Raw genomic sequence first — 20,116 nt, 5'->3', positions numbered from 1 at the left:
ACATGAACTCCATTCTTAGGAAGGTAGTCCCTCAGGGCGTCACAGCTACTGCCAACTCCTGTAGAGAACAGATTTCATTCATTTATCGTATTAGTGTTTTGTGGCGAGCGTGTTTACTGGGATTCTGCTCTGGCTGTTCTACCTCCATGGGACAGCTGCATGGCTCTTCTGGCTGGAGCTCGTACTTGGCAGTGCTGGAGCAGCTCTTTCATTCTGTCCTTTGGTGGCCTTTTTCTTCATCTTTCTTCTCGTCACCCTTTGTTTTCAATCAGCTTTAAAAAAAAAGAAAGGATCTCCATCTTTGAGTTTGGGGTAGAGGCTTTGGCTTGTGTCGTTGCCACTGCTTTTCTTTCTCGACCTTTAGTCCGTCACACATGCAGATCATCGTGCTCTTTTTTTTTTTTTTTTTTTTGGTTTTCCTGTCTATACTGTGATCCAACTGTAGGCGGAGGAGCGTCACGGGAGCATCGAAGAGCGAATGAGGCACTTGGAAGGCCAGCTGGAGGAGAAGAACCAGGAGCTGTTGAGGGTGAGTCACCAGAGGAGGCGTCGTGCCAAGTGGCGTTAACCAGGCGGCCGCTCCTGCAACGACGGCGACGGCTCGAGGCGGCGACAGCTGATGACACGTCTGACGAAGCTTGACCCAGTTTCACACACTGATAGAAAAATACTCACAAATGTTTCTGTCGTGTGCAACTCATTTTAGCATCATTACACTTTACATAATGTGTTGTATATGACAATATAATTCTAATCTAATGAAGATGTGTTTGAATCATGGAATAACGCAGGTAATTGAATCAATCAAGTAGCTTAAAAATGAAGCCAAGACACAAGCACCAAAATCAGCACCTTTAATGGCCACAGAATCGCATAGACTGTATATAAATATGGACAATGCATCTCCACCTCCTTGCATTGACCAAACTGACACTATTTTTCTGGAGATACGGGAAAATAGAATTAAAGGAAGAATTGACACTTGAACATACATCTGCATTTTATAGAGGGTGATATGCAGGGTGACGTCACAGCAGAAGTGCTGAAGTCTCCGTGGTTACGGCCAAAAGTGACAGATGAACATGGAGATTAGCAGCATTAGTTTGAATCGTAGGCTTTAATAGCATCTAACCTGTTAAATTAATTTAAAAAAAATAGGTGAAGAGCTGTTGTGCGATTGACTGTACAAACAGATTTGAAAAGCCTGGTGCTGTGGTTCACATTTAGTGTCAGGTAATATTAGTTTATTCTGTATTTTTTGATGAAGTCATACCTTAAGTCACTTCTTAAGTTACGTCCTGGAGGGCTGTCAGATAAGTTTGACGATGTTGTTGTTTTCAGTCTCAACAATGAATAACAATAAAACAATAAATATAACATCTAGTTAGACGCTACAGTATTGTATGGCTAACGTTACTTCCCAGTAAAGCTCTTAGTGTTAGCATCTGTTATTTAGCTACATTTATCATAATTGAAATGACCTAAAACTAACTTAAACTAACTGAAACTGAGGTAAATTCACTTTTCCAAATTCATACTACTTTGTATGGATCATTGTCGTGTCCAATTGTCCTAAATTTGATCTGATAATCACATTTTTTCTAGCCTTGCTGTATTTCCTGATACATTTCACCCTCTATAAACATCCAAAAAATGACATTTATTTTAGTGATTTAGTTTTGCCGAAGTCCCATCCAGTAACAAGGTGGAGCTTATGGCCTATACTGCAGCCTCCAGCCACCAGGGGGAGCTCTACTTGCTTTGGCTTCACTTTTGAGGAGCAGCTCCGTCATTCATCTTTATTTACACTCTATAGTTCAAACTTAAAGTCTTACTTAAAGTCATGCCTAATTTTCGGGCGTGATGAGCCACAGGTTGTTAGCTTAGACCAACACACATTGAGGTTCTTTCCTTAATCCTAAAGATCAGGGGCAGTTTGTGCAACTTTATATTCAGTAAATAAAAAATAAAATTGCATACAGAGTGAGCTAATTAAACAGTGGAGAAGTAACAAATTACATGCTGATGAGTAATACAAATCTTGCATATTTTACTCATTAAAGGTAGAATTTTCTTATTTTTCTGACCTTTAATGATTTTTGAGACACAGGCCTCCACTTAAACCTTCTGTTTGCAGCTCATTTACATAACAACAAAACTAGAGACGGAACTGATTGTGATTGACTCTATTTTATATCTGAAAGGGTTCAAACCAACAGAAAGAGAAAATACATGTGAGGCGTGTCATTATTTATTACAATCACAATAGCCTAAATAATGAGCTTTGATCTTAATTCATTAATACAATAATGCATTTAAATTTTGTAACTTTAATATTTTAAAAGACCCGTCGCCGTTGTTTTTTAAGTCGTTGTTGGATGTTTTATTGTTTTAGGCTCGACAGAGAGAAAAGATGAACGAAGAGCACAACAAGCGTCTGTCGGACACGGTGGACAGACTCCTCACGGAGTCCAACGAGCGACTTCAGCTCCACCTGAAGGAGAGAATGGCAGCTCTGGAGGAGAAGGTTAATCGTCGTCAATAGAAACCAGTCGATATCAGCTCTGTCCTGTGAAGGTCAGGAGGATGTGGATTTTCTAACCGAATCCTTTCCCCCTTTTTTTTTCTCTCCCTGTGCAGAATCTGCTAATCCAGGACTCGGAAGGTTACAGGAAACAGTACGAAGAGTCGATCCACGAAAAAGTAGGTTTGAAGCTTCCAGTTATTTTACATTTTTAATGATTGACTTTTTATGTAGAAATAATGAGGTGGGTTGTTGACAATTTTTTTCCTTTTTCTTATTTTTTTTTTTTTATACATTTCTCCTGCTGAATATTGATACTCTCCCACATGAGGGATCAGAAGGCAAAACAATAGGAATCAGCCCCACTCACTCTCATTACTCATGTCAATCCACTTTAGCCAGTGCTCTGATTGCTCAGGGATGAATGTAGCGTCGCAGACAAACTCCCTGACCGTGTTCTCGTACTGTTTTCGTCCAGTCGCAGCTGGCGGAGGAGATCGAGAAGCTGAGATCAGAGCTCGACCAGTTCAGGCTGAGGGCAGGCTCCCTCACAGAACCCACCCTGTCACGGTACGTTGCTTGTGGTCGTGTGATCTGAAACCAGCGCATGAAAAATACAGAGAATTAAAGACAGAATAAACAACAGTTCCTTTCATTTAAATGCAGCCTGCAACATTTGCTGATCCAGTTCTTTTGTGTTATGCTGGGTCAATTGCTAAGAATTAAAATTCAGCTTTGTGTGCTCTGCACTCGACTGTTACTGGAGAGGTTTTCCAGCATTTAAAAAAAATAGTTGCATCTAAAAAAGCAAGTTGCAAAGTGTCACAAGCATCACATCCTTTCAGGTTGTGCAATGTTAGAAATGCTATGTTAGCAATGCTAGCAAAGTCTAAACAAAAATTTTAAAGGTGTCAGATTGCTGCCTCATCATTTTTAAGCAGCTTTTTCCAGTCGTAGTATTGATATCTGCGTAACTATAATAAAATTATAATTACAGAATCCGGCTTCATTTGCCGAAATCCATTCAGACGTCACGTATTAAGGTTGTTACATACTTCGCTAAATGTCAGATATTTGTTCTTGCAGGTTGTTCTCGATAAATCAACCTGGAAAGAACTATTTTCTCATGCGGCGTCCCGCAAAGACGCAAAGATTCTGTGATTGGGCCGGAACTGAAAGTGGCCGTGGTTAATGCGGAAAAGCGTTTGGAGTAATTCAAAACTTGCCTAGTTACGGTTGCAAGGCGAGACAAGTTTTTTGGCAAACTGTTATTTTGGGTAGATTATACCAAAGGAGAGAAAACAAATCCACATGCTTGAATTTGTGCAATGGTATCACTATAATATTTTTAAGCTTTCGGCCATTAGACACCGAAAGAAGACGCAGACACTCTGTTGAAAGAAGCCACACCTTCTGGGAAATGTAGTTTTAGTGTTCTTGAGGTACTGGCTACGGGGCCTACAACACAAGGAACAGACAGAAGAAAGACAGGTGCTAAATGTACAGTGAAGAAACTAAAAATAGTAAATGGGGCCCTGAGGGGATCGGACTAGGCCATCGTAGAATAGAGATCACTAAATACAGAGAAGAGAGAGTGGATTATACCTGCTGTCACTGCACCTGCACTATAATACACATAATCTGGCCATTCAGTTCATTTAAATTAAATTAAATATCTAGTAGAGACTTTACGAGATTTATTGGGAGAATTAAGAAGAATAATCTACATCTGCCGGTGTTGACATTGGAACACACATGCAGTTAAACAGCTGCATGGAATTGAATGAATTTATGTCCTAATATTGGTCGTATTTGGACTTGAATGATTTCAGTGTATTTGATTCTTGCAAAAAAAAAAAAAAGAACGGAGGCTTGAAGCTGTGACGCATAAAACAGCTCCGCCTTTCGCGCGTTTACCATTTTACAGATGGTGTTCTGCCGTTTTTATTATTTCCTAGGCTCCGCTAGACGTGTAATAAAAGGTCACAGCTGACTCATCTAATGTGTGCGGAGCAGGAAGCGAAAAAGAGGAAACACAGACACGCTCTCTCCAGGAGCATTCCTGTTATTTCATCCTCCTGCTCCGTTCCGTTACACTATTCTTGGAAACGCCGGCGTCGCTGATCTCTTCGCCGCCTATTCTCGACTGTTTTCTGGCTTCCATTTCATGCCGCATCAAGTTCTAGTGTTACAGTGGCGACGTGTTGACAGTAGCAGTCTTAATCTCCTCCGCAGACAAACGCTGTGCAGCCGTAGAGGCGTGCATAACAAGCTCTTATCCTTCAAGAAGCGACTGTTAGACATGCCCCGGGTTTTCAAACACAAGATTTAATTGGTTTTACTGAAAATTATCATAAGAGTTGTGTTCTGTCTCATCTTCTGTGTCCTGCTTCACTGCTCAGGAAAGAATTTAAAGGGTCTACGGGTGGGTATTGGCAAGGACTTCACGATACGTATACTTGAGTCGCAGCGATTCTCTTTTTGCTCTGGAATCGATATCAAGACATTAAAAATCAATATCGTATCGGAAGAAATATATCGCGATATATCGATATTTTTTCCCCCACCCACAAGTTCTTCTCCTTCTTCTTCTTTTTCTCAGATCTCATCTGGACACATCGGCCGAGCTTCGATTCTCTCTGGGATCTCTGGCCGAGACCCAGTCGGACCACTACCGCTCGGCCAAAGTCATCCGCCGGCCGAGGAGAGGCCGAATGGGCCTGCGTGAAACCAAGGTTCGCCTGATCCGTCTGCTTTTGCAAAAGTCTGTCTGGGACATGCTCAATTAGTCAGTTCGTCTCTAATGTTGGTTTAAATGGAGAGTGCTGAGTTATATGTAGATTCTGGAACAGTAATTGGAGATAGAGTCGTCTTTAAATGCAGCTAAAAGCCTCGGATACAGCAATACAATTAACATTTATTTATCTAATCAGAGTCACATTTCTCTGGGGAATTCTTATGTATAATAAGTATTAGGGCAATTAAACAGTTTACATATAAGAGATAAAGGGAGACCAAATTTTTAGGGTCCATCTTTGCAAATGCAGGTGCTTATTCTAGTAATTTCCATGACCAGCGACTGGGACATTCCCAGCCACAATAAATGCAGCCTCATTTAGGTTGCGTTATAGGACAGCCTCAATAACAAGAGATCAGCTCGTCTCATCTCTTAGAAAAGTCCAAGAGGGGTTTTTATTATGCCGGGAGGGGAAACTCAAGGAAAGCTTATGAGAAAGCAAAATTAGAAATTAGTTTTAGGAGATGCCAGAATAATCATGGCCACGTATTTTCCAGATGTAATAAGGCGCTAATGCACCGGCAGAAGCTTTCGTCTGACAAATATGTTTATTTTATTCAGTTTGGTTTTTAGTTTAGAATATTATTATTTTATTGAGTAATTTAGAAGACTAAATGTAAGCTGGTTTTACAATTAGAAAGCCACCTAACTCCTATATACTTCATACCAGTCTTCTACTATATCTGTTCAATATTTAACTTGGCCTGATGCTATTTATAAATATACATTATTATCATCATTTTGCATTCAATATTAAGCTAATCAAATGTGCAACAACAACTGTGCAACTGCCATAAACATAAACATACTTGTATTTATCATGCACTGTTAGCTTATTTTCGGCAGCATGGACTGAAAAGTGTGTAATATGTGATTGGCTCAGCAGCGATAGGGGCGGGGCCTACTGTGTACAGGCGGCTTAGATTGATTTTACTAAAATATATTATATTATATTGTTATTGTGTATTTAAATTCATTTAAATTTGTGGGTGAACATTAAAAAAAAATATATACAAAAATGTCTAATCAACCAAAGATTTTCTGACCCTGCTGCAGTACCTCTGCGGAGCCTATAGGGGTCGCGGACCCCCTGTTGAAGACCTACACTGTGAGAAAAGTGATTGACTGATTTCACTGAGCTCATAACGAATTCCTCACATCCCCTAATTTCCCTGTAGATTTTAAATCAATCGGAACTAATAACCTCGCGTTCGTTGCTTGTGTTCAGGCCAAATCGCTCGGGGAGCACGAGTGGCGCTCTCAGCAGCTGGGCGTCCTCGGGGGCCACCACTTCGAGAGCGACACGGAGATGTCGGACATCGACGACGACGACAGGGAGACGCTGTTCAGCTCCATGGACCTGCTCTCCCCCAGCGGCCACTCCGACGCACAAACTCTGGCCATGATGCTGCAGGAGCAGCTGGACGCGATCAACAAGGAGATCCGGTACCTTAGACGACGCGCAAAATTAAAATGCACGAGGCCGCGCTCCCCAGACGCACCGGATGTATTATCGATTTGCTTCCTCGACTGCAATCTGCTCTGCACTTGATATGTTTTTTAAGATCCTGTCCTGGAAACGTGGCCTTTTACTATTTTTAGCTGTAAATAACACAATCTATTGATTTTGGCCGGCGACATTATGAGAAACATCTGCATCACAACCCGCCTCTTGACATATTTCGCCAAAATACGCGACCGCTTCGAACCAAATCATCATAAATCATCGTGAAAGTGTCTACTGTAGTTCACTGTCGGTGGATTGCTCTTTCTGTCCGTGAGACAAACACCATTCTTGTACGTGCCTCGTGTTTTTCGGGGGAAATCGTGAGCCGCCTCTTGCCTGTTAATGCCGTAATTATCTTGTGCTGATAAGTATTCATAACCCCAGGCGCGACTTCACTTAGGTCTTTATTTCAAGGGTTCTTAATGCGTCTAGTGGTCTTTGCTAATTTACATCAACAGACACGGCGCCGCGTTCCTTTCAGGGAGACTTAATTCAGATCTGATGGCGTGCGGTTGTGAATCCTGAGCTAATTACAAAGTTAGACCGTGGGCGTAGTTGAAACTGATGACCTCACTTTTTAGCTTTCTTACCTCAGAAATTTGCTTTTAATGAATTTGCCTGAAAAGACTTAGGGTAAAGGGTTAACTGTGCACATCTCCAGGAATCATCTGTAGCAACGATACTGCTATCATGCTACTTAAAATATGATCATAATCTTCCTCCTCTCAGGCTGATTCAGGAGGAGAAGGAGTCGACGGAGCTGCGGGCCGAGGAGATTGAGAACCGCGTGGCCAGCGTCAGCCTCGAGGGCCTCAACCTGGCTCGAATGCACCACCACGGAGCCTCCATCACTGCCTCGGCCACCGCCTCCTCCCTGGCCTCCTCCTCCCCACCCAGCGGACACTCCACCCCGAAACTAGATCCGCGAAGCCCCGCCCGCGACATGGAGCGCATGGGGGTCATGACACTGGTAAAAGGCGCTTTTTCCACCTGGGAACAATCATCTGTTGTTGTATCACGTCCATCGTGTTTGCTTTATTAATTAGTACAAACGTAGCCCCTTAGTTAAGTCATATTATCTGGTTTGAAACAATGGGAGTTGTCTCAGATCCCAAGTGGAGTTTAATCTTATAATATAATAACAAATATATTATACTGTTCCCTTTATTGACAGTAAATGTCGTCAATAATGGACAAATTAGGGCTGCGTTAACAAAGGAAGCCTGGTGTTTGGGGGTCTAAAACATACAAAAGAACAACTTCAGGGATTCATGTAGCAAAAACTAAGAGTGTGTAGAGCATATCTGTTAGGTGAGTCAGTCATTAAATTACTTAAAAAGTGAGATCAGAAGATTATTCCTGAGCCTTACTATTTATTTTTACTATATACCTTTAACAAATCTGTGCTCTGATTCTACATTAATTGTAATTATTTTGTAACAATGGACTCTAATATATTAGTATTTAATGATGTCGGTCGAGATCACATGTGGTGAGACCATAGACTGTGTAATAAGGAACTGCACCTCAAAAGTGAAGCTAAAGCAAGTAGAGCTCCCCCTGGTGGCTGGTTGCTGTATAGGTCATAAGCTCCGCCTCCTCCATGTTAGTGGGTGGGACTAAAACATATTGTAAAATTTTTGGTTTGGATGGTTTCTGTCATTTTGGGTAGTTAATTTGATGTTGATACATAGTAACTTTTTTTTGGATAAGTTTTGTTTTAGTTTAGTTATTTGACGCTATAGAAACAGGATGTGACATAATGGTAATGGCCACTTGCCATGCTAGCTAATAAGTACAGGGCTAGCTAATAAGTATAGTGTGTAATCCAACATTTCCTTGCATTGCAGCTCCATGTGGCTCCACTTTCAGACCGTATTGCACAGAATCTGTCTCCAAACTCGCAAGATGGCGCCACCATTATCCCTGGAAAAACAGCGTCAGTTTGGCCAATGCCAGGAAGTGGGGACACATAGTCCATATTTATATACAGTCTATGTGTGAGACAGTGAATAAGCTGCAGGTTCCGCTTAACATCAGCTGTTCTCTTGAGCACCTAATGTCCAAACACAACCGATTTACGAATGTGTAAATATGAGATCAATGAAGGTTTTTGTCTTCTAACTCTCTGCACCTGAGGACCTGAGGCTTAATCCTCCTCAACAAGAGGGAGCGATGAAATGTGTCGATGTCTCTCTTGGCCTAGAGGCTTTCACAAGAATGGGTCTTTGATTTTATTGATCAGTCAGATGACTTGTTTCTCAGTCCGTCTCTGTGCCTGAAAAATTGGTCTTTGAATACCTGGTGCCGGGCCATGCACCATCTAATGGTGCATGATATTTATACGAATGAGCCAATTGTTTCACCTTTCACCATCACTTATGTGGATATTGACCGTTTTCCTTCTCCGCCCTGCAGCCCAGTGACTTGAGGAAACACAGAAGAAAGGTGACTTCCTGTTCTGCACGATTCTCTGATTTTCACTGCGTTATGTTAGCGACACCGTGACTCAAACTGTCGATCCTGCGTCCCTCAGATCGCGGCGGTGGACGAGGACGGCCGCGAGGACAAGGCCACCATCAAGTGCGAGACGTCGCCCCCTCCGACGCCGCGCACCGTCCGAATGACGCACACACTGCCAGCCTCCTCGCACAATGATGCACGAGGGTGAGAGTCGGAACGGCAGAGGAGCCGCCTCATTTGTTATGAAGTGTTTTGACATGTGTTCGCTTGCATTAAGGTTCCAGCTCATCGTTAATCCTCGTGGTGGTTGTCTGGTTTGTGTCTCGGCTGCTTTTATAAATGTTTATTTGATGGACTCGTGTTTAGATGTTTTACAAATGGTTTAAAGTTAATTTATCTGCAGAGGTTTTTGAGTTTTAAACACTTGTCAGGCAGGAGCGGTGATTCTTTCGATGTTCTTTCTGTCCTCAGGATCGTGGCCTCTCTGGAGGCTGAGGCCAGTGCCCTAAGTAGCGTAGCCAGCAGCCAAGACTCCCTGCACAAACAGCCGAAGAAGAAGGGCATCAAGTCTTCGATCGGGCGTCTCTTCGGCAAGAAGGAGAAAGGCCGATTGGCGCATCTAGCACACAGACAGGTCATGGTGGATCCACAGGGTGAGCGCTGCCACGAGACGACCATCTGTTTTATTCAGTTTAAATCATTCTTATTAGAGATTCAACTGTGCTGTCTGATTTAAATAGAATGACCTGATAAGATTGATACACTGATAAGCCACAACATTATGACCATCTTGTGACCATTCACTGTTCCGCTGGTAAAGTTTTGGACCTGGCATTCATTCATGTGGACGTTACTTAAGCCCCTGTTGCACAAGGCTCGTCTGCTGTGTGACACGGATCCCGTGTCTTCCTGATATATCACCCAATGAGGTTGATGTACCTGCCTTTGGTTCTGATTTTGTCACTGGGCAGCCTGTCGAGGTTTGGTCCACTCCCATAAGATCAGTCTACCTGTTGACCTCCTCAAGACCGAGCTTTTTTTTTTTGTTTTTTTACTTTTTTTTTTAAACCAAATTCACGTCATGCTCAGGAAATCCCATTGATCGGGGAATCCTCATGTGAACTATATAGGGTTTCTGCAGAGTCTTAAAAAGTCTAAAATTTGATAATCCCTATTTAAGGCCTTAAAATGTCTTAAATAGAACCATATTTTTTGCATTATAGGTCTTTAATTACATTTAATCAAATCCTTACATCCATTTATTTTCATTCGCAGTATGAGCCCCGAATTTGTTATTTTGACAGTAATTCTGGGTCTGATTTCCCTTATTTTTTGAACTTCGTGCAGGTCTTAAAAATTCTTAAATTTCACTTGTTCAAACCTGCAGAAACCCTCATAAAATTGCAATGCAGGAAAAACCAATGCTAACATCCAACTCGCTGGCGTCCATGCTGTCCACTGTTTACGTCGCTGTGCTCCGGCGCCCTTAAATGTTTATTGATGATGTTGTCGACGCGATGACGTGTGAGAGGGAGGTCAATCCTGGTCAGAAAACCCCGCGACAACACCAGACCAGACCAGACCAGACACCCCCACCCCATAGCAAAGAAAGGAACAACTCAAACAAACATGAAGACCAGCACAGAGCAGCAAGGTGGCCTCCAAATTTACTGTATCTGTGGGATGATCCACCACAGAGGCCCCTCCCCTCAACCCACAGGACCCCGAGAAGGATTAGGAAGGCGGTCATAATGTTGTGGCTCATCCGTTGGTAACGTCTCTTTCTCGTCCCTTTGCAGCGACTTTGATGGACCCCGACATGGCGGGCCAGGACATGGGGGTGAGCAAGTTGGGAACTCAGGCTGAGAAGGACCGCAGATTGAAAAAGAAGTAAGCCTCGATCCAACAGCCCCACCCACCACCACCACCACCCCCAGACACACAACCAGCAGCACCTTCAACACACACTCACACAGCTTTAAGGCAACACATAACCCTACCGCTGCACTGTAGTGACACACAGTCAGCGGCCGCAGCCTCCGCCTCTTCCTGAGCTCCACCACATAACGCCGTCACCCACAGCGAGAGCGGGATCGATGGGAACCAGGAGCTGGATCGGCCCCAGACACAAAGCTCAAAGTCAGAACCATCGATCCGGCCCCAGAGAAGCCGATTAATCCCACAGAGGTGCTTCTGTCAATTTGGAAGCTGTAGATGGCTTTCCTAAGACAACACCCATAAATTAACACACACACACACACAGGAAAACCCACCTCGCAGGTCCTCCGAACAGGAAGCAGATTTGTCTTGTGTGTGCGTGTCTTTGTGCGTCTGCGTGTGTGCATTTGCCATGCCCCAGTGCCAAATGATGAACGTCATTTGCTCGAAGTGCACATTGACTTGTCATGACGGTTAACTTTGCCTCCCATGTAGTCGGTGGATAGCGAGTGCTGTTTGTATGACGGATGTGTTGTTTTCCTTCCGCTGCACTGACTTCTCCATAGCGGTGCCCGGGATTAAAGGCCCCTCCCCCTTCCTCCTCCTCCTCCTCCTTCCACCCACCTACCCTCCTACCTACCTACCTACCTACCTACCTACCTACCATGCATCTTGGCGCCTTCTTCCACACTTGCATGCCATCGAGCTGCCTGCCAACGTTTCCATTTCAGCATCTTGATCGATGAGTGCCGCTGTGATCTTGTTCTTGTTCTTGTTGTTGTTCTTGTTGTTGCTTTTATTTATTTTCTTCAAGAGGTAACGACGAGTATCTGAATGAGCACTTTGAATGTGAGGCCATGGAGGGTCGGGACGGGTCTGTGGGGGGTGTTTCAGTGCATTTCTCATTCCTTCTGCTGCACGACATGTGGTCAGGACTGCATCGTAGAAGATTTTTTATTTATTTTTTCTCGGTTTTACAGACGCTCCTGTGAACGAATGTCCTCCATTGTGAGACGTGCGAGTGTTTTCTTTTTCTTTTTGTCTAGAGCCGTACGTTGACTGCCTATTAACTCATTAACGTGTGTGTACTTTTGTCTCCCCGTCGCTCTCCTTCTCCCCTCCTCTCTGACTCTCTCTTCTCTCTCTCCCCCCCTCCCCCCTTCCACTCTCACCTTCCTTCCTCTGACTCTAACAAAAAGCGGGTAAGTTGTAAGAGGATGTGTAACTGACCTCCTTGGGTTTGAAAACCATTGTCGCATTGCCCATGTGTCTGTCTGCCATCTCCTCCCGAAAAAGACCAGTGCCAAAGCTGACGTCTCTTATCTATCTGTGTCTATCCGTCATGGCTGATAATGACACCATTGCTTTCTTTCTATATTTTCTTTTATTTATTTATTTTTTTATCTCATTTACCACGTGAAGCCGTTTCTTCCCTCCCTTTTTACAGTTGGATGGGAGCTGCACCCACGGCTGGACAAACCCGGGTCTCCTCTCTACGTCTCTTCTCTCTCTATCTGTGTGTAATAACCAGCTGCGATGTATCTGGTTATGGGAATGTTCTTTCGTTATGATTTGTCATAACCGTTTTTACCTTACTTCCTTTCCCCCCTCAGCTATGTTCAGTGGATGTATTTTCTTCATGCATTAGACCCGACCTGAACATAAAACATGAGCTATTACCCCCCCTCGCCCCCCCTCCCATGTGCCGGATAGATAAGACTGTGAATGTTGTGTGTTTTTTTTCTGAGGAGCGCACTCCCTCTGTCACCTATATATACACATATATATATATATGCTGTGTTCAAGTGCCCTTTCACTGTACTGAGGCCTTCAGCGCCCAGAGTGCAACGTGTATCATGGTTATTGCTCGGCCCACTCCTTCCATTTGTCAAGATCTTTGACAACGCGCTCAGGGAATGGGTTGTCGTTTGTTTGTTTGTTTGTTTGTTTTTGGGTTTATTTTTTTTGTTATGACGTGTGTCGTTGTGTGGGTGCGAGTGTGTTTGGCATTTTTTAAGACCGTCGGGAAGATTCTCAGCTATTCAGGTCACGTCCAAGTATTTAAAACACACCTTCGGGCTGTTTATGGAGCTCTCCGTCTCTCCGGCCGAGCGTGGGAGGACTCGGCTCCTTGCACGGCGTCCTCCCTCCCTCCCTCCCTCCCTCCTCTTCGGAGAGCGATGTTCGATAGCACCAAAAGTCAGACTGGTGTCGGCGATACCAGGCACCCGCTGAGCAAAAGCTGCGGAGCCTAGTTGCGCTTAAAAACAATAAAATGCTGCACGATTCGAGCTAAAATAAAACCTCCCCTCGGTGGAATAAAGTCTTGAGTGGCTGAACTGGGATGAGTCAGGTGATTGTGCTTAGCGCGGCTCCGTGGAGCAGGTGCTGCAGCACCCGGTGCCTCCCAGGTGTCGGCGTGCGCGACGTCGTGCACTGTTTGCAGACCAAGAACGTTTAGTCCTCTGAATTCGTGTGCACATTTTCCACGGTTACGTGGACGCAGATCAGATCTGTTTCTCGTTGAGGGGGCAAAACAGAAATGAACGACAGGGAATAAACGTCTCTAATATATATTTTTTTTTAGCAGATTTGACTACTCACAGCCAGCAGGACCACTTCAAAGATGTTTTATGTTTTTGGCCAATATTCTGATTAAAATAATAAAATTTTTTGGACATTTGTAAAGTGATGTGGAGCGTAGAATACGCCAGATGTCGGTTTTAATTATTTATTTAATTAATTCACTGAAAAATAGTTAATTAATGTAGTAGTTGCTGCTAAAGCCTCATTAATGTGCAGTATTTACTATATCTTATTAACTTTTGTCCTTAATTCTCCTTAATCCTTTAATTCTGCATAGAAATATTTAAAAGTGTAGGCGGCGTTTGATTTGTGGAAAACGTCTCGATATTTATGTTCTGACCTCGCTCCAGGATTAATTCTACCAAACTTCCATCATCCTTACGTAAGCAGGTTAACGGTTCACATAGCTTTAAACGCACGATATATGAAACTAGATTTAAATTGCTGTGCAGTTGCATAATAAGAAAAATGAATCCAGTGACCTGAGAGGAGTGTAGTAGCACAACGCCGGCGTGCATGAGTGTGTGTGTGTGTGAATGATATAAACGTTGCCCTTTTCAACACCCTGGGTGCACAGGCCGGACCGAGAGATCCTCTAACGTACTGTAGACACACACAGGCCAGCAGCAGCAGCATAGAGAAAGTGAGCAGGTGTGAGGGCGTGTGCGTTGTATCAGACTGAGCATATGTGTGTGTTCAAGATGCACCAGTTCGTGTGTTCACGCAAGTTCTCACGTTGTCCCCCCCCTCCCACCCCATCACACCCCCCCACCCCGCAGACACGAGCTGCTGGAGGAAGCCAGGAGAAAGGGTTTACCTTTCGCACAATGGGACGGCCCCACAGTCGTAGCCTGGCTGGAGGTAAGCAGTCACCGTTTCTGGATTTATTTGTTTTATTTGCTGCTGAGAAGCTTCCTGTTTACCTTTATTTTATTCTTTATCTACAATCTTAATAATAGTTTAACTGTGTGTGAGATGCATTGCTGCGACGAATGGAATAAAAGTTGAGACACATTTAAAACACAGCTGAAAAATATGAAAACAATTCTGCCCCCTAGTGTTCAGGAGGGGAAGTGCAGTCACCAGCCAATTTATGACCTCAACACAATGTTCCAGTCAAATTATTCATTATTGAGGCTGATTGATGCAGTTATGGGTCAAATAATCTGTTAAAATTAAAGAAATGAATTAATGTTTGTGTGGGACAGCAGATATAAAATCTATATTTCTTTGTATAACGCAGCTTTGGTTGGGGATGCCGGCCTGGTACGTGGCGGCGTGCCGCGCCAACGTGAAGAGCGGCGCCATCATGTCGGCCCTGTCCGACACCGAGATCCAGAGGGAGATTGGAATCAGTAACCCCCTGCACCGGCTCAAACTGCGCTTGGCCATCCAGGAAATGGTCTCCCTCACCAGCCCCTCGGCCCCGCCCACCTCCAGAACCGTGAGTGATACAGAACACGAGGCGACGTGGACGCGCAGACCGTGACTTTATTTCTTTAAACATGTGTAGACAGCATCCATCTGCAGAGAGAAGTAGTCTGCAAATATTAGGCCGTTCTGTCAAATATGTGGCAAAACTGTAATAATCAGCAGCCAGTTTGCGTAGCACAAAGAATTGGAAGCAGGATAGCAGCTAGCCTAGCTATGTCAGAGGGTAGCATCACAAAATGTGTAAAAAAATTCATTATTGAGAATTAAAGGTAAATAGTTGGGCCTATTTTATTCAATTTAGGCCGTGCCAGGCTAGCTAACTCCTTAGCTTCCAGTCTTTATGCTAAGCTAAGCTAAGCTAAGCTAAGCTAACAGGTTGCTGATTTCATCTTGATTTTCAAGAGGAAGAAACTGTTCATTTAATTTCACTTTATTTTACTCCTTTTTAGTTGTTTCTATGTTTCTGTTCTGTAACGCCGTGCGTTTATTTTTACGAGTTTTTAGTCGACATCAAAATAAGATATTAGCATGCTAACGTAGCTAACTCAGCCTGGGTAGAAAGAGCACTGACACAGACATTGTTTTACTCACTTTAGAGAGAAACAAATGATCCTTTGTCAAAAAACAAAATAACAATTTCTGCCTCCAGAGCGGCCCTGACAAATGACTGAGCGTCATTTTACGCCTCCACACGTGGATTTCACACGTGTAGGCGGATGAAAGCAAATTATCGGAGCCGTTGCGGTCACACAGGCACAGACGCACACAGAATACATAAGTTTACAATCCTTGGGTGTGAGATAATATTACAGTGGGAGTCGGAGTCGACCTGCTCTGTAAAACATTGCTCCGGCATGTTCTGTAATTTAGCTCTCCAGTTGCTTTCAAAGCTCCCCGTTGTCATGGTAATTGCATACCCCTCTCTAAGGTTCCTTAATGATGGTGGCTGTTCACGCTGCAGAGCAAAGAGTAATCTGCAGAAAAAAAAAAAAAAGGTGCACCAAATCCAGCCAGGATGCACAAGTCTCTGTCCATTCCTGCTGTTAAATAACCGCCACACCTCTTTCCTCTCACTTATCTCCACTTATATACTTATATATAAATTTTCGTGGCAGGGCAGGAGGTTCTGTGTGTCTGATGACAAACTTAATTGACCTCGTAACGACCGTCATTGTGTTCTCGCTGCCCTCGTTTAGGAGTTCTCGCAACTCCTTCTCAACACATCAACCGGGCAGAGCTTTTTTTTTTCTTGTGCAGTGTCCAGCAACTATTGGAAGTGGGCGCGTTTAATGAGTTAAATTAAAAATGTTAGCGACTCCTCTGTGAGCTCCCAGATGCTAATATTTGCAACGTGACCGCTAATCTCTCCTGGGTAGAGATCGTCGTACTTTGTGTGTGTGTGTGCATGCTGCATGAAAGGTGTGCGTCAAAAGTTGAGACACATTTAAAAGTTGAAAAATATGAGAACAATTCTGCCCCCTAGTGTTCAGGAGGGGAAGTACAGTCATCAGCCAATTAATGATCTCAAGACAACGTTCCAGTTAAAATGGAGTCAAATGGGATTATTAAGGCTGAAAACACAAACAATATTTCTATGTATGTAACAGGCTTATGGAAAACAACCACTAGGGCTAGAGTGACCTGGAGGTGCATTCAAACGCACAAAACTTAAAGAGGAATTAACATTTTAAAGCATTGATTTACCAAAAAGTACAAGTAAACTAGTTACTTTCGATGTCTTGTAGCTATGCAGATGACACTATACTGTTTTTTTCTTCTTCACTTTGGAGGCAGAAATCACACTTATAGACAAATAATGAGTTATTTGGTATAGGTCTAAGTGGAAATACTGCAGAAATCTTTGGTTGATTAGACATTTTTTTGTATATATGTTATCTATATTCCCATAAATTTAAATTTGTTTAAATGCACATTAACATGATTCCAACATATTTTAGTAAAGGGATAAAGGATAGCTTAAAATTGAATGCAAACTAGTAATAATAATAATGATATATATTTGGTTAGAGATCCTTCCACAGATGAGCTGTATGTCGGGAGTATTTCACTAGAAAAAGGTGTGAGCTGGTGGAGAAGGATGTGGGGTTCATGTGTCTGTTAGTGTCAACGGTACTAATTCTTATCAGTCTTCCTCGTTGTGCATGCCAGCTACCTGTGTTACATGTGTACTGAATGCTGATGTCGGTACGTCCTGTCCTGTCCTGTGCTATACTGTGTCTCTGTGTTTTTGTCCTTTGCTTGTGCCCTTTGACCCCTGGCGGGTTCGGGGGCCAGTTCGTCATCTGACTGTGATGCTATAACACTATTGGCTTACAGTGGTGCTGCTCTTCTTCTTTAACACTGCTTGCCCCTCCTACCGGACCTCTGCTACTACTATTACCAACCCCCGCCGTCTATCCGTCTCTCGGGCTCCGCCCCTCGTAGCCGTCAGGCAATGTTTGGGTGACCCATGAGGAGATGGAGACCCTGGCAGCCCCTTCTAAAACGGTCAGTCCCAAAGCATCCTTCACTATCTGTCAAGTCTTTTAATGGATGGATGAAAGGATGGATGGGTGGCTTTATGTGTGAAGTCTGTGAAGTTCTTGTCAGTACTAACAGTCAGCTGGTCAGCCGTCTGTCAGATACCGGGTTTGGTTCAGTCCGTCCCAGTAATGAAGGTCATGAATCAAGATATTTAAATCACATTATAGCATTGAGCATTTTCACGTTCACACACCAGGGAGCCAGTCTTTTTTTTTATCTTTTTGCCTCTTAATTAGTACGTCTCTTTACTCAGCAATGCAGAATGTGTTTATTGATCTAAGCCAGGCATAGGTCTTCAACAGGGAGTCTGCCGTGACCCCTAGTGGGTCCAATGAGGTACTGCAGGGAGGGGGTCGCAAAATCTTTATATTATAATCTTTATATTTTTAATTTTGCCCCATATTTTTTTTTAAATCCACATTAACATGAATCCAACATATTTTAGTTCAGCACTTCACTCATTCAGCACCCCGCTTCACGAGACCTGTCAATCTAAGCTTCCTGTAAACAGTAGACTCCGCCCCTGTCGATGCTGAACCAATCACGAGGCTTCATATTACACAGTGTTATTTTAATGCCATTGTTGTTATGTTTTAAAAATCAACCTTTATCATACATATATTATATAAATAACCTTAAGTGTGGGCTCGGGAACTCGAATAGTAGTTCATTTTGTCATTTTTTTACCATGCCAAGAGACAAAGGATGAATAATTATTAAAAAAAAAAAAAAAAAAAACAGGCATACAAAATGGGTGTTAATAAAAAACTAAAAAAAATACTAAAGTACTTACAGGCACAGAATGATATATATATACGATATATATGTAATATAGAAAATGTGCCTAAAAATAAGCAATCTAAGACTATTTGAACCATTTGTAGTCAAAAATTCAAACCTTCAGGTTCCTTCTATTCAAAAAACATTCATGGTTGCACTTTCTTTCCTTTTAACCTCCTTCAAAATTGTCAAGGTTTGTAAGAAAGTAGCCGGAGCTGCAAAGAGGCATTCTTCCTTTGTCAGTAAAAAGTACTTAAACTTAACAAAAAAAAAAAAGGTTAAAAAGCCTTTTCTTTCTAAAGGCTTTTTCTGCAGCATTTGCTGCTTTCTAATAACGACAATCAGTCCTCGTCTTCACATAACTCTGCTCTTTCTTCTCCTTGTGTTTGAATCAGAAGTCAGAGTCTGAAGAAGGGAGCTGGGCACAGGTGAGTAGGAGATGATGCACTCAGTGAAAGCCTCAGCGAACATGTTTTTATTTTTTATGTTTTATGGGGGCTGTGTGCGCTGACTCGAGTGTTTTCTGTAAGACTCTTGCTTATGGCGACATGAACCATGAGTGGATAGGGAACGAGTGGCTGCCCAGTCTAGGACTACCTCAGTACCGCAGCTACTTCATGGAGTGCCTAGTGGACGCCCGAATGCTGGACCACCTCACCAAGAAGGACCTTAGGGTGCACCTTAAAATGGTGGACAGCTTCCACAGGTACAGGGGAAAAAGAAAAAAAATACATATTTCTAAAACTTCCAATGGAAACTTCTTCCCTTTATGTGACTGCTTGTGTTTGTGAACACCAGAACAAGTTTACAGTATGGAATCATGGGTCTGAAGAAGCTCAACTACGACAGGAAAGAACTGGAGAGACGCAGGGAGCAAAGCATGCACGAAATGAGAGGCGAGTTCACTCGGGCATCACGGCAAAACCAAGTCGACGGGCAAAAAAAAAAAATAAATTTTAGAGTTAAGTTTGTGATTCATTCGCGCTCTCTGCAGACGTACTGGTGTGGAGCAATGAGCGGGTCATCCGCTGGGTGCAGAGCATAGGCCTGAGGGACTACGCCAACATCCTGCTGGAGAGCGGCGTCCACGGGGCTCTGGTCGCCCTCGACGACAACTTTGACTACAGCAGCCTGGCGCTCCTCCTCCAGATCCCCAACCAAAACACTCAGGTACAGCAGCTACGCAAAAAAAAAACGACACAGCACTATACAGGAGGCTGACTGCAGGGCATTGGTGTGGATGTTACTTAGACATGTAGCACCCACCTAGAGCAGCCATCCCCAACAGGCTTAGGACCAGGACAAGGTGTTGACCTGGCCTCCAAATTAACTAGATCCCAACCTGATCAAGTAACTCTCACTCAGACACACTCCCATGTCCATTCTCTAATCAGTCACGACTGTTTTGGAGGCACAAAGCAATGTTAGATCATCTTCCCGTGTAGATTTTTATTTACTCTGGCAACCTGTTTAGAACTTGAATTAAAGTTAGACCAACGTGCACGTATATCTGTCTTGACTCTTTTTTTTTTTTTTTTTTTCC

At 43.3% G+C, this 20,116-nt stretch overlaps 1 protein-coding gene across 12 annotated transcripts in view; it reads left to right on the top strand.

Annotated features, from left to right (window-relative positions):
• Window positions 1-20,116, top strand: part of ppfia2 (PTPRF interacting protein alpha 2) — a 161,414-nt gene that overhangs the window by 134,578 nt on the left and 6,720 nt on the right. For 7 of the 12 annotated variants that reach the window (XM_047575235.1, XM_047575239.1, XM_047575237.1 and 4 more), the window contains 19 exons: window positions 446-529; window positions 2,396-2,527; window positions 2,641-2,703; window positions 3,003-3,094; window positions 5,127-5,259; window positions 6,550-6,767; window positions 7,558-7,798; window positions 9,247-9,276; window positions 9,365-9,495; window positions 9,763-9,944; window positions 11,091-11,181; window positions 12,429-12,431; window positions 14,595-14,676; window positions 15,059-15,259; window positions 17,695-17,757; window positions 18,969-19,001; window positions 19,104-19,279; window positions 19,372-19,469; window positions 19,568-19,743. In XM_047575235.1, coding sequence (XP_047431191.1) covers window positions 446-529; window positions 2,396-2,527; window positions 2,641-2,703; window positions 3,003-3,094; window positions 5,127-5,259; window positions 6,550-6,767; window positions 7,558-7,798; window positions 9,247-9,276; window positions 9,365-9,495; window positions 9,763-9,944; window positions 11,091-11,181; window positions 12,429-12,431; window positions 14,595-14,676; window positions 15,059-15,259; window positions 17,695-17,757; window positions 18,969-19,001; window positions 19,104-19,279; window positions 19,372-19,469; window positions 19,568-19,743 — 2,229 coding nt within the window. The remainder of the gene's footprint in view (window positions 1-445; window positions 530-2,395; window positions 2,528-2,640; window positions 2,704-3,002; window positions 3,095-5,126; window positions 5,260-6,549; window positions 6,768-7,557; window positions 7,799-9,246; window positions 9,277-9,364; window positions 9,496-9,762; window positions 9,945-11,090; window positions 11,182-12,428; window positions 12,432-14,594; window positions 14,677-15,058; window positions 15,260-17,694; window positions 17,758-18,968; window positions 19,002-19,103; window positions 19,280-19,371; window positions 19,470-19,567; window positions 19,744-20,116) is intronic. The other 5 variants (XM_047575236.1, XM_047575232.1, XM_047575242.1 and 2 more) reach the window with 2 other exon arrangements.

This window comes from Mugil cephalus, chromosome 22, assembly GCF_022458985.1.
Source record: "Mugil cephalus isolate CIBA_MC_2020 chromosome 22, CIBA_Mcephalus_1.1, whole genome shotgun sequence".
NCBI lineage: Eukaryota > Metazoa > Chordata > Actinopteri > Mugiliformes > Mugilidae > Mugil > Mugil cephalus.
This window is presented reverse-complemented; position numbering and strand designations above follow the sequence as displayed.